The sequence below is a fragment of the Trachemys scripta genome, chromosome 4, assembly GCF_013100865.1.
Source record: "Trachemys scripta elegans isolate TJP31775 chromosome 4, CAS_Tse_1.0, whole genome shotgun sequence".
Taxonomy (NCBI): Eukaryota; Metazoa; Chordata; order Testudines; family Emydidae; genus Trachemys; species Trachemys scripta.
The window spans coordinates 16,067,721-16,080,702 of record NC_048301.1 but is presented as its reverse complement, the minus strand read 5'-3'; the positions used below and the strand labels follow the sequence as shown (position 1 = coordinate 16,080,702).

General features: G+C 42.8%; 1 protein-coding gene across 7 annotated transcripts in view; it reads right to left on the bottom strand.

The window, feature by feature from the left end:
* Positions 1-12,982, bottom strand: part of SYNE2 (spectrin repeat containing nuclear envelope protein 2) — a 257,594-nt gene that overhangs the window by 97,453 nt on the left and 147,159 nt on the right. For all 7 annotated transcript variants that reach the window (XM_034767822.1, XM_034767824.1, XM_034767818.1 and 4 more), the window contains 6 exons: positions 12,332-12,529; positions 11,813-11,887; positions 8,083-8,202; positions 7,366-7,482; positions 3,618-3,851; positions 250-432 (listed from right to left, as the gene is read on the bottom strand). In XM_034767822.1, coding sequence (XP_034623713.1) covers positions 250-432; positions 3,618-3,851; positions 7,366-7,482; positions 8,083-8,202; positions 11,813-11,887; positions 12,332-12,529 — 927 coding nt within the window. The remainder of the gene's footprint in view (positions 1-249; positions 433-3,617; positions 3,852-7,365; positions 7,483-8,082; positions 8,203-11,812; positions 11,888-12,331; positions 12,530-12,982) is intronic.

Sequence of the window (12,982 nt, the reverse complement as noted above, 5' to 3'; positions counted from 1 at the left end):
AAAATCTTAAAATATTTTTTTCAGTCTCTCTCATTTGTGGCTCATAAAACCTTGACCTCAGACACTGCTCTTTAAGCAAACTGAAATCATTCAGAGAACCACTAAAACCCATTACAAGCAGCAAGCTGAGTATAATTATACAGCACTGTGAACTAAAATGACAGTGACAGACATGCACATTCATTTGCATCCATCCCTTAATTTCACATCGTCTCTTACAGGACTTTGCATAGTATTCAGGTTTTTTACCTGTTCTTCACTGTATTTGTCCTGAAGCATCACCTGGACTTTTTCCAAATTGCACTTCACATCCTTCAGCTTCAAGGAAAGGGCCTCTGCTTCTTTCTGAGGGCCTGCACGATCTTCTTGCTGCCTATCTCTGCAATCCTCCAATAAAGAAGCGACCTTTTGTTCAATCTCTGATAACATAACCTAGGAAATAAAGCAGTTAATTATTCATCTATACCAGCACAAGATGCCTAATACTCTAGTCACTGTTCACACTTCAGCTGTTTAAAGAAAATTGAGGGAGAAAATCAGAAATAGCTACCAAAAAATCCCCAACCTGAATAGCAAATGATAAATTAAGCTGTATGTATGGCCATGTGTACAAAAGGAAATGTCTTTTCAACCCATAGGCTGTGCATTGAGAAACATTAACTCCATTACGCTTGCTAATACACAATTATTCATAGGCAAGGCAGGAAAATTACAGACTAGATTCTGTGAGAGATGCCCCAAAGAGGTCACAGCCCAGGTAGATTGGGGGACAAAGGTGGCCTCTGATACTGCCTAGATTTTGAGCTGCTGTGAAGGCAACCACAGTACTTAAATGGTATTGATGTGCACAGATTTGAAGGGCAGAAGGTACCACTGTGATCATCTAGTCTGACCTCTTGTATAACATAGGCCAGAGATAGGATTGCCAGGTGTCCGGTTTTCGACCGGAACGCCCGTCAAAAGGGACCCTGGCGGCTCTGGTCAGCACCACTGACAGGCCATTAAAAGTCCCATCGGCAGCGCAGTGGAGCTGAGACAGGCTGCCTACCTGCCGTGGCTCCCCGCAGCTCCCAGAAACAGCGGCATGTCCCCCCTCCGGCTCTTAGGCATGGGGCAGCCAGGGGCTCCGCGCATTTCCACCACCCCAAGCACTAGCTCTGAAGCTCCCATTGGCTGGAAACCGCGGACAATGGGAGCTGCGGGGGTGGTGCCTGCAGAAGGGCAGCACGCGGAGCCGCCTGTCCACACCTCCATGTAGGAGCCGGATGGGGAACATGCCATTGCTTCCAGGAGCTGCTTGAGGTAAAGACTGCCCAGAGCCTGCACCCCTGACCCTCTCCCATGCCCCAACCCCCTGCCCCAGCCCTAATCCCCCTCCTGCCCTCTGAACCCCTCGGTCCCAGCCCAGAGCACCCTCCTGCACCCCAAACCCTTCATCCCCAGCCCCACACCAGAGCCCGCCCTCCCAGCCAGAGACCTCACCATCCCCCCACACCGCAACCCCCTACCCAAGCCCTGATCCCCTCCCACCCTCTGAACCCCTCAGTCCCAGCCCAACATCAAATATTTGTTTGCCACAAAGATACTGACAGATTAATCAGGTCACCTCTTAACCATCTCTTTGGCAAACTAAACAGATTGAGCTCCTCGAGTCTCTCTCTATCAGGCATGTTTTTTAATCTTTTAATCATTTTGTGGCTCTTCTCTGAACCCTCTCTAAGTTTTCCATCCTCCTTTTTGAATTGTAGACATCAGAACTGGACACAGTATTCCAGGAGCAACCATACCAGTGTAAAAATAGAGGTAATATAGCCTCCCTATTCCTATGTGAGATTCCCGTTTATGCATCCAAGGACTGCCACTAGCCTTTTTGGCCACAGCATCACACTGGGAGTTCGTGTTCAGCTGATTATTTACCATGAGCCGTAAGTCTCGTAAATGACTTGGCAGTCAGTGAGTGAGGAAAGGAAAATTCTCTGGCTATATTAATACAGTACAGCCTTTTTTTTTTTTTTTTTAACTTTTAATTATATCCATTTGCAAAGCCAGAAATATTCCAGGAGTTCTATTCATGTTATGAGACTAATACTTAGAAAACTACAAAAGCTGTTTATTAACTAATATAGAAAGAGGTATGTTTTAAAAAGGAAGCCATTTCAAAATGTAGTTTTTAACTATCTACCAAAGCAGAAGAAGATACCATTAGGGCCAAATTTTGGCTCCAGGGTTTATACTGGCAGAAGTCCAAAATGTCATGGCTAGGTAAGGAACCATACTTGTGGAGATCACGGTCCACAAATCCTCTTCCCCTTTGACCTATAGGTGCAGGCTCTCCATTCCAACTGTGATAGTAAGAGCACAATTACAATGACACAGTCATCAAGCTTGATTTGCTTTGAGTGCATATCTGAGCTTGCAGCTGCTTTGTGCTACTCTCCCTTGTGCTACTAAGCCTTGTTGAGACCAGGAAAAATGTTGCTTTTTGAGTTCCTCCTGTCAAAATTGAGCTAAATATTAAACTCTGACTATATTGGTATTAAATGGGGTTTATAGTGGAGTTAAACTAGTTTTCCTAGTTTTTATAAGGCCCTGGTATGAACCATGAGTGAATAGGCCTGTAGTCATTTGTAGTAGTGGAATCAGGCCCAGTACATAAACTAGCTGAGAACTTTCTCATTGATTTAAAATGGGCGTCTTTGTATTAGGCCATTGTGCTCCCCAAAGGATCCACACGATCTCTGTGAAAAGGAATGAGCTGTAGCTATGGTAGCATGCACAAATATAAACCTGTCCAGTTGCAATGTTGAACATTTAGGTCCCATTAGGAAGACCAGATAGCAGGCGTGAAAAATCTGGATAGGAGGCAGGGGGTAATAGGCACCTATATAAGACAAAGCTCCAAATATTGGAACTGACCCTATAAATCGGGACATCTGGTCACTCTAGCTCCATCTGATCCTGCAAAGACTTATGAAAAGACTTATGCAAGAGAATAATTTGATGTACATTGTCTTCAATTGGACTATTCTTACTGCAAGAGTGAAGCTCAGCTTAAGTCTGCAGGATTGGGCCCCAGGGTGCAGAACAAAAATTTACATTTTAGGAAGAAATTTTAGAGCACTTTTACCTGAAAAGCCTACAGTAAAATAAAATGGAAATGTCAAATGGTTAGCAAATTCCCTATTCAGTAAACAAGCTTTTATCATGACTGAGGTCACTGTCTCATTTAAAAAACAAAAAAAACCCTGCCTTTTATTAGTGAATTTAAACTGGGGAACTTTTTATACACATTATACTATGCAAACCAAAACGATCTGTGTAAGTTACAGTAAATCTTTACAAACCTCAAATTTGTTATACTGTAAATCCTATCTAAGATCCCAGATACTAAAATATACACACAAGGAAACTGAAGTGTACAAAATGGTTTTAAAAAAGATAATTGGAAAAAAAGCAGCTAAAAACAAAACCAAGTGGTTCCTCTTCACTACAGTGTACGGCAGAGTACGCAGGAACAGGAGCTGAAGCAGTAATTGTAGCTATTATGCAAACACACCTATTGGGGGAAGGGTGATTGGTTTAGCTGGCAGCCGTGAACTTTGACCACTTAATCTTACCTGGCAATCAGCAAGCTGCTGTTCCACCATCTGCTGCATTTCTGGGGTCTGGGTTTCTGATTCCAGGGACACTTGAGCTTTGTCTAGCCACAGCTCCAGCTCAGCAACCTGTACCTGGCAGACATGGAGGATCTTCTCAGGCTCGGGCCTATTGCTATCCACTGTTTCCTTTGAATCTCCTGGTTTGTTCTGAAAGCACTGGCCAGTGTTTGTGTCAGAAGAAGGCGTGTCACCCTGAAGCAAAGGACATTCAAACACAGAAAATCTATCAGAGGAAAATGTTTAACTTTGGCATGCCAAGAGCTATGAACCTGCACTGGCTGTCACCTTATTCCCAGGTTAAAACAGAAAGAAAAACCCTAACAACTACGCTGAATGATCATATGATCTGCTGCAAAAGGTTTCCAAGCAGCCAATTTGCATTTACACAGGTATACCTGAGCATACAGGAAGAACAATGACTCACGGTTCATTAACTAGCTATCCCAGAGGATAGGTATTTTTCTGTGAGTTCAATTGCAAAGTGTTGTATTCTAAGGCATGCATAGCATGCAGCTGGGCATTACTTATGCACTACTTTTAGGAGTTCAGTGCCAAACAGACTTTAAAAGCATTCTTTATTTAGGATGTAGGCTATACAGAAAACATTGTAGTCTTAACTCAAACCCACCCTTGAATAACATTTCCCTTTTATTTATCATCACCCTTTAACATTCTGTGATAAACACAATTTTCTTAAGTTTTGGACAAGTAGGCAAATTTTCAAAAATGCATACGCAGGTCGGGGTTGTGCATATGCAGGCACACACGTGCATGTGCAAATCTCTAATTTTCATATGTGAATCGACCACTGAGTGCGCAAGGCAAGCATGTGCAAAAATGCCTATACACATCTATCAATTTGGGCCCTAATGTGGTAGTGGAACAATAACTGTTTGTGCAGACACACCAACAGCAATAGTATGGTATTCACTGGCTTTTGAGATGTGAGTTGGTGGATGACAAGATAGGAAAAGTACATTGTTTTAAATATTACACTGTGTTACTTTATTAAATAAGTAAACATCACTTTTGTTGCTTGTCTCTTAAGTGGTCTGGAACATGGCCATTATGAATTAAACACATAAATGCAAAGAAATCCTAATTTAACACTACACATCCAGGAACTGATTAAATATATACATGTGCAAGTGTGGTTGTGTGTGGTATTAGGAAGTGTCAGCTGAGATTTTCAGCTTTCAGTCTAGATATATTTGTTATTATGAGTTCCCTCACTCAAATACACATGGAGAGCAGATTCATTTATTTCTGGTTTTTAGAGTAGGATTTTTTTTTAATGTATCTTTAATACAAATCTTAAAACTGTACTTGTTGGAAAATGGGATGGCTATCCAGTGGGAAACATTGACATTTTGAAATTTGTTTGCACTCTGAATCACAACAAAATGTAAAATTCAATTATCAAAATCCTGGTCTATCTGACTAAAATTATTTCTCAAGAGAAAGCAAACTGATTTAGTGTTTACAGAAATTCATTTCCTTCTGTCTCGTCCAGTAAATTTATGATCTTAGAAAGAAATTAGTTTAAATCACTATGTATGATATAATATGAGGGGGGAAACTGGGATGGAATCACAATGCCAGCAAAATTACCATTCAGAACAATTCAAGGAAGGAAGACCTTTCCAATGGAAAATTTGTTACAGGAGCAGTAAGGGACTTTGGAAGCAGCGGTGGCTCTAGATCCCAGAGTGCTTCCTCTACTGATAGCTAGCGGGGAAGCAACTGCCTGTCTGTCACAGGCAACTGTTCTTCTGAGTTTTTGTTCCACTGGCTTTGATAGGGCAAGAAAGGGGCAGGGGGAAATGGTGAAAGCTCATAGAGATGCCAGTATAACATGTGGCCACATAACATTGCAATAATCATCCTGGAAATATTATGTATAGTTTCCTTTCTAGGACTGACCTTACTCTAAGTCTGAGGCTGCATCTCTCTTCCTACAATACCTGGGGGTTTCCCATACAAAGAGAAACTCTTTTTATGTGCAAAGTATTTATGGCGCATAAGAAATAGAAAATTGTTCCAGATAATAAGAAAACAGAGAAAATGGACACCTAGGTCGTGCACATGAAATGGTCGTAAATATACCATCATCGAATCCCATTTCTCATAGAATCAATAAAATACTGTCCTGAAAAGTATTGTGTGATTGGTTTTTCATTTTTAATATTGTAAATGTTCATTAGCTGATGCTTTCTAGCCAGTACAGAGCAAATAGTGACATGCAGGAAACGCAATCTAATCAGTCTCTCCTTCAACCTACAGTGACTCAGGCTCCCAGATTAGTAATCTTTTCTCCAGACCTACTACTTCTGGGGGAATACTGCGCACATGCAGAATTCGTATCCCCCCACAGATTTTTTTTTTCCTCCACAGAATATACATTCTGCCAGAGAGGTGCTGCAATTACACCTTCACCCACCAGGGGCTGCTGTGGTGCCAGAACAGCCCTCAGCCAGCCCTGGAGAGGGATGGGGAGAGGCTGTGTTCCTTATAGTGCCCTGCCCACGGGGCCAGGTGAGGAGGCACAGGAAAGGGTGGGAGACAGAGTGGGGCACACAGGGTCACTGGGGGTCACAGACTGGGGTTCAGAAGGCCCAGTGAGTGGACAGACTGGGGCAGAGGTTGAATGGGAGTGTGGGTGCAAGGCTACATGGGGATGGAGAGTGGGGGTGGCCGAGTGAGGGTTCAGGGACACATGGGATTGGGGGAGTGGCTGAGTGGGGCTGCAGGTACACATGGGGACAGGGGTTGATGTGCCTGACTGAATGGGAGAGCTAGAGGTCAGCCAGGGTCTGCATGAGGGAGGCTCCCCAACTCTCTAATAATCTCTCCCCTCCCAAAAACCCTGTTCCGTATTTCCCACACCCAACAACCCCCCAGGTTCACTCCCAGGCTCCTGCTCAGCCATTACTTCCCTCTCCCTCAGCTCCTCCATTACCCTGATTCCCCCAATCCTTTGCATTGCTTCTGAGGGGTGCGGGAAATACATTTGTGTATTGTAGTTTAAATGAATTATTACTCAAAGCTCTGTATTAATATACTTAGAAAGGAATCTATTTGTCAAAAAACATTTCCTGAATCTTTTTTGTTGTCTATATTGTTACAGACATACTTGCTGACAGGAATTTTTAAATAAATTACCAAAATAATTGAAACAGGCATGATTATATTGTGTTATTTTGACAAATAAAATATGCACAATTTTGCAGAATTTTAAAATATTGTGTGCAGAATTTTCAATTTTTAGTGCAGAATTCCCCCAGGAGAAACCTACATATATGACAGCACATTTACTTCCTGAAACTACGCACATTGGTTTTCTGGTAAATTGCATTTTCTAGGAGTAAATATATGTATTTGCTCTGATTTATATACTTAGAAAGGAATCTATTTGTCAAAAAACATATATAATAAATAACAACAACAATAATTAATGATAATATGAAAGATGCCTATACAAGGATCTAGGTGCCCTCACACATAACTAGTGCTACCACAAAACACCATTAGAATTAAAATAATCATTCAAACAGTAACTCAGCAAACCAACCACCCCCCAAAGAGCTCCTTTTTATCCTTTCATGGTTGTGGGAAGAACACCCTCTGCCTGCTCCAAAACCCCTATCAAACAGATGTCTTTTGCAGCATGCCCAGAAGGTCACCAAATTCAGACCAACATACTTACCACTGCCCAATTACTAAGGTCTGTAGCAGAGTCTTCATCACTTCCAGCTTTCTGTGGAACTTGAAAAGATGTTTCCTTGCCATGTTTATCACATGATTCTATTAACACATCAGCATCCTGTAAAAAGAAAGGCAGTGGTGGAAAGATTTATATTGCCGTTGCTTTGTTGTGCTTTAGAAGTCTCAAAAGGCAGCAGTCATTCAACCCATACATCATTCTGGGCCAATAACCAGTGCAGGAAACCACATCTGATGTAAAGATACAGAAAGACAGAGAGCTGCAGTTCTCATAACAGATTGTAGTTGATCAGACTGCTTAGGTGCTGCCCACTTCTGCTACAGAAATTGCACATCCTCCACAAGTTACTCCACACGGAGAGTAGAGGAAACACCCATTAAAAGTCTCATTTTGTCTCTTATCAAGGGAATGGGGGAAGAGGGGTGAACTCTCTATTAACCTGAGTTTTGCATTTATATTCTTGTGTTATTGGCAGATAACATCACCTACAAAAACTGTTTTCCTGCTGAGAAGGCAACTGTTAAAGGATGCTCACAAAGGGTGAAATTCAGCCCTGTTGGGAGGAGCCATGCAAGACCTATGCACCCTTAAATCCCACTCAAGTGCTGATTTGAGGACTAAAGCAATGCATAGGCCTTGTACAGGCTCTCTACACAAGGAAAAATCCCCCCATGCAGAGATAAACATGAAGAACGTTACCAGGGAAATGCCATCTGATAGGGTGCCTGAGGACCAGGAAGCTCTGTTGTCTTCTTTGTCTCTCTCATCTCCCTTTCCTGAAGGCCAAAAACTTTCAGCTGTCGGTGTTATTGCATTTTCCTTTGAAAACAGCAACAGCCCAGCATTAGCTTGAGGACATGCAGTTCAAAGGCTTCTTCAGAAAATGTTAATCACTAAAACCATTAGCCACTCTGTGGTACATTTCTGCCATGCACGTTCTCTTTCTTTACTCAGTAATCCTAACCCCACAGCTGCCCTTCTACCCCACTTCCAGTCCCCTGTCTCCCGGTGATAGACGCCGACAGCCCTTTCTACTGATCTCAAACATTCTAAATTGCTTGTGTTTAAAATACTTTTTCTATCTCAACGAAGTAATATTTCTTTGTCTTTTTTACTTTGATACGAATGAAATTGATCATCAGCAAAGGCGCTCGATTGGCAGTCCTGGAAACTGAAATTCTCTGCCCACGCAAACATGCACAGCGTAGGCAGTAGCAGTTCACATTTCCCCCACGGTGCCATGCCAACGTGCCTTAGTGTTGACCTGGTGGGAATAACTCCAGATATGAAAGGCTACTGGAGTTTGTCCTTCCAATTCTTTGTCTCTCTGTTGTGACTGCCAACAAAGATGCCACTGTGCACCAACTGGGATGATTTTTGAGAAGCTGATACACCTAAAAAATGACTGAGATCAGAGTTCATTTCCCATTAGCTACTGAAGACCATCAGATGGTAATAACCCTTGACACTACCAAGAGCTGGGCAGGATATGAACTGTTGTCATACAGCAGGGGTGGGCAAACTACGGCGCCGGCTCAGCCCCGCTCCGGCTGGGGCATTGGGTCGGGGCCACACCACGTGGCTCAACCCTGCTCTGGCCGGGGCGCTGGGTCAGGGGCCGTACCACGCAGTTCCTGGAAGCCGGCCCGGCCCCACTCTGGCTCCTATGAGCTCCAATGGCCCCCTCCGGTGCTCCAATGGGAGCTGCAGGGGTGGTGCCTGCAGATGAGGCAGTGTGCAGAGCCACCTGGCCGTGCCTCCACGTAGGAGCCGGAGAAGGGATGCCACTGCTTCCGGGAGCCGCTTGAGGTAAGTGCCGCTCAGAGCCTGCACTTCTGAGCCTCTCCCCATGCCCAAACCCCCTGCCCTGATCCCCCTCCCGCTCTTCAGACCCCTCGATCCCAGTCCGGAGCACACTCCTGCACCCCCTCCCGCACCTCAGTCCCAATTTTGTGAGCACTCATGGCCTGCCATACAATTTCTATTCCCTGATGTGGCCCTCGGGCCAAAAAGTTTGCCCACCCCTGTCTACAGGGTATTTAGGCAATAATCCCACAAGCACTTCTGCATGTGTTTTAACTATATATAAATAGCAGAGCTGGTTGGGAATCTTCCAGTGAAATTATTTTCTGATGGAAAATTTACTTTCCATGGGAAAATTTCAGTTTTACATTGGAAAATTTTCCCCAGCTCCGTGGCTCCCCTGCTCCTCAGCAGCCTAGCAAAGAAACTGGCATGGAGCTGGAGCTCCCAACTCATTGGCAGCCCAGAAACCCTGGGAATGTTAGCTCCCAAGCTCTCCAAGCTGCTCTGCTCCCAAGCTCCCCACCTGGCATGCTACCAAAGCCCCGGGCATCTGGGGGAGTCTTTCAAAGAGCGATTTTGGAATTGCCATTCTCTGGGAGATTTTGATTGTTTTTGTTCCTTTTCAGAATTAATTTTTTTTAATTATGGCATTTCCCAGGGAACAGGAATTCCAATCTCTGTCCAGCTCTAATGAATAGTCCCACTGATTTCATAGAGACTACCCACATGATTAGAGTCAATGGGAATATTCATGTGCTTAAAACTGAGCGTGTGCATTTGCAGGAGTGAGGCCTTACACTATGAGATCTTCCAACAAGGGCCATGTTTCCTCGTTTGTCTGAAGTGTCACATATGTCTATGATGCCAATAAAAAATAAAACAACGGGGTAAGAGGCTGTATTTAGCTTATTGCAAATCCTTGGTGTTTATTTTCTTGCATTTAATGCATAATAACAATATAGCAATGAACTCTTTGTTGCCTCTTCTCAGAGCATTCTATCCAAGGGAAGCGTAGTGGCATCATAGTGTCTCTAGAAAAGGGCCCATTGTGCCCTATGATTGTCAAAAAGTAACCGATAGCGCTGTTCATACATTTAAACAGGGTTTATTGCTTGACTATTTATGATGGCCTTTGAGCAAGGATATTTAGAGTAACTAGTCTATCCACGTGTGACTGCTGAAGTCATCATCTTTCTACCAGGCCATGCCAATTATTTCTGTCCCATGTATCCCACTTCTTGAATCACTTCACTGGTGCCCTATACATTACAACATCAAACCCCAGGCTCTTTGTCCTCACTTTCAAGGCCTGACATCAGTGATACTCAGACTGAGACTTGTGAGCCGCAACTAGCTCTTTAACGTGTCTCCTGAGGCTTTTTGCAGCACATATTACAACAGTGTGATTTAATTATTAACCAATCTAAGTCACTGACCAATCAGAATGCTCTTAATATGTTATTAACCAATTGTAGTTGATAAAATAATAATACTTTGGTCAGTCATTTTGCTGTGAGAATATTTTGTATTTTTATAAATATTTCCTGCCATACTGTTTGACTACGAGTCTATAGTACTATAGTAAATGAAACAATGAATTCACACTACTGTGGCTCTTTTGGGTAATGTTGATCGCTAATTTGGCTCTACAACCATCGAGGTATGAGAATCACTGCCCTACGTAAACCAATCCCTATCTGCATCTCTGCTCTCATTTCCTCCTACTCCCCCTCTCATTCCATACCCAGCCTTAAACCTCTCTTTACTGCCTTCTCCTCCACACCTACTTCTGTGTTGCCCTCTATGTTTGAAAGCGAGTTTCCCAGTTCACGCCCATTAAGTGCCCTCTCTCACCTAAAAATCCCCCTTCACCGCCCATTTCTCCCAGGAAGCCTTTCCAGCTTATTTTCACCACCAATAATCTTGCCACACCCTTCTTTATTTAATCCCATGCCTTGTATCTTGTCTATGTTTATTTTATTTCTCTTAGATTCTAAGCTCCTTAGGGAAGGGAGTGCCCTACGCTGTGTTTTGTAAAAGGCCACAGGCACTGATGCTGCTACATTAGGACCACCCACACTCCCACTGAGTAGTCTTACTCTGTAAGCGGTCCAATCAATGACACATTCACAGAATAAAGTACTACGCAAAGGGTGATAGGATCTGACTCTAATATATGTCCTGATATTTTATATCTGTCTGTCAGATTTTAAATTAATTTTAAAATATCCCCTACTAGGGATGCTGCAATTTATTCTACAAATGATTACATTTACACATACATTTTTCATAATTTATTCCATGCAAGCTGATTTTCAGTGGCACTCACATTGCCTGGGTCCTGGCCACCGGTCCGGGGGGCTCTGCATTTTAACTTAATTTTAAATGAAGCTTCTTAAACATTTTAAAAACCTTATTTACTTTACATACAACAATAGTTTAGTTATATATTATAGACTTATAGAAAGACACCTTCTAAAAACGTTAAAATGTATGACTGGCACACAAAACCTTAAATTAGAGTGAATAAATGAAGACTCGGCACACCACTTCTGAAAGGTTGCCGACCCCTGATTTATTCCATAATAAAGCTTATTTCCACCAAAGTCTCCATTATACTTACTTCACTGTGGAATGAACTGTCTTCTGTTTCTTCAACTAAAGATGGTAGGAGAGACATTGATCCTTTCTTTTTCAACTACAATGTACATACAGAGATAGAGTCCAGTTACTCTTAGCTCCACAAATTGCCTCTTTTCTTCTGCCTTTTGCTAAACAGTTATAATTTTGCACCTAATTTTGAGAAATGCTGAGCACCTAGAACTCCATTTAAAGTAATCAAAAGCTGCAGGTTCTAAGCAACCTCGAAAATCAGGTCCTTTAACTTATTTTTCAGTCTTTTGAAGTCATGTCTACAATTGAGATAACTATCATTCTGTTCCATGCAAACAATTTACTGAAAATCTTTAAACAATTCCTTACAGTGTAAATTACACATCTAGCATTTTGCATTTGTTTATTTCATGCAATCTCACATTGTTTTTCTACATGTTGAAAAATAATCCGAAAGGGCCCCCATATCATGCATGTAAACCATTTCTTGTTAGGGCCATTCAAAGGGATAGCATGGTGTTCTACCTACCTGCCGTTCTAAGGCATCTTTCCCCACCAAGCCGGTTTCCTCAGGTGACAGAGGCACAGAAAGTTCATCCTCTGATTCAGGTTGTTCTTGCTGCAAGTGCTGGTGAAGTTCCAGCATTGAACTCTTCATACCCCTAAGGATGTCTTCTTTTTTCTGGCACAGTTTGATGATCTGTTCTTTTATGTCTTCCATTTCCCCCTGAGGAGCAACAAGGCTTGTAACTTACACTTTCGTTGTTAACAAAGTGATGATATAATAAGTAATAACGACATCTTACTGTGAGAGGGGATCCCAGCCTTTCGGCGTTCTTTTTTGCACTGGGGAAATTCCCCCATCGTCACAGCAGGAGATGTTTAGGTAAGCACTAACTCAGAGGCAGTGGGCTCAGCACAAAACACACAGCCTACCACCTGTATACAGAGCCAGCCGTAGCCTTACAGGGAACATGAAGGCTTGGTAATTAACACTGAACTGGATTTTCACTGGTGGGGCCATGGGAGTGGAACTCCTGGAGATCCTCCTCCCCAGGATAGAGGGAATGCAGCTGGGTTGCATTTCTCAGCTAGTCAGGTCAGTTGATGGTGCTTCCCCCAAACTTCTCTGCAAAGTAAGTATAAAAGAGGCTTTTTCTATCAGAAATGAGAGGAGAGG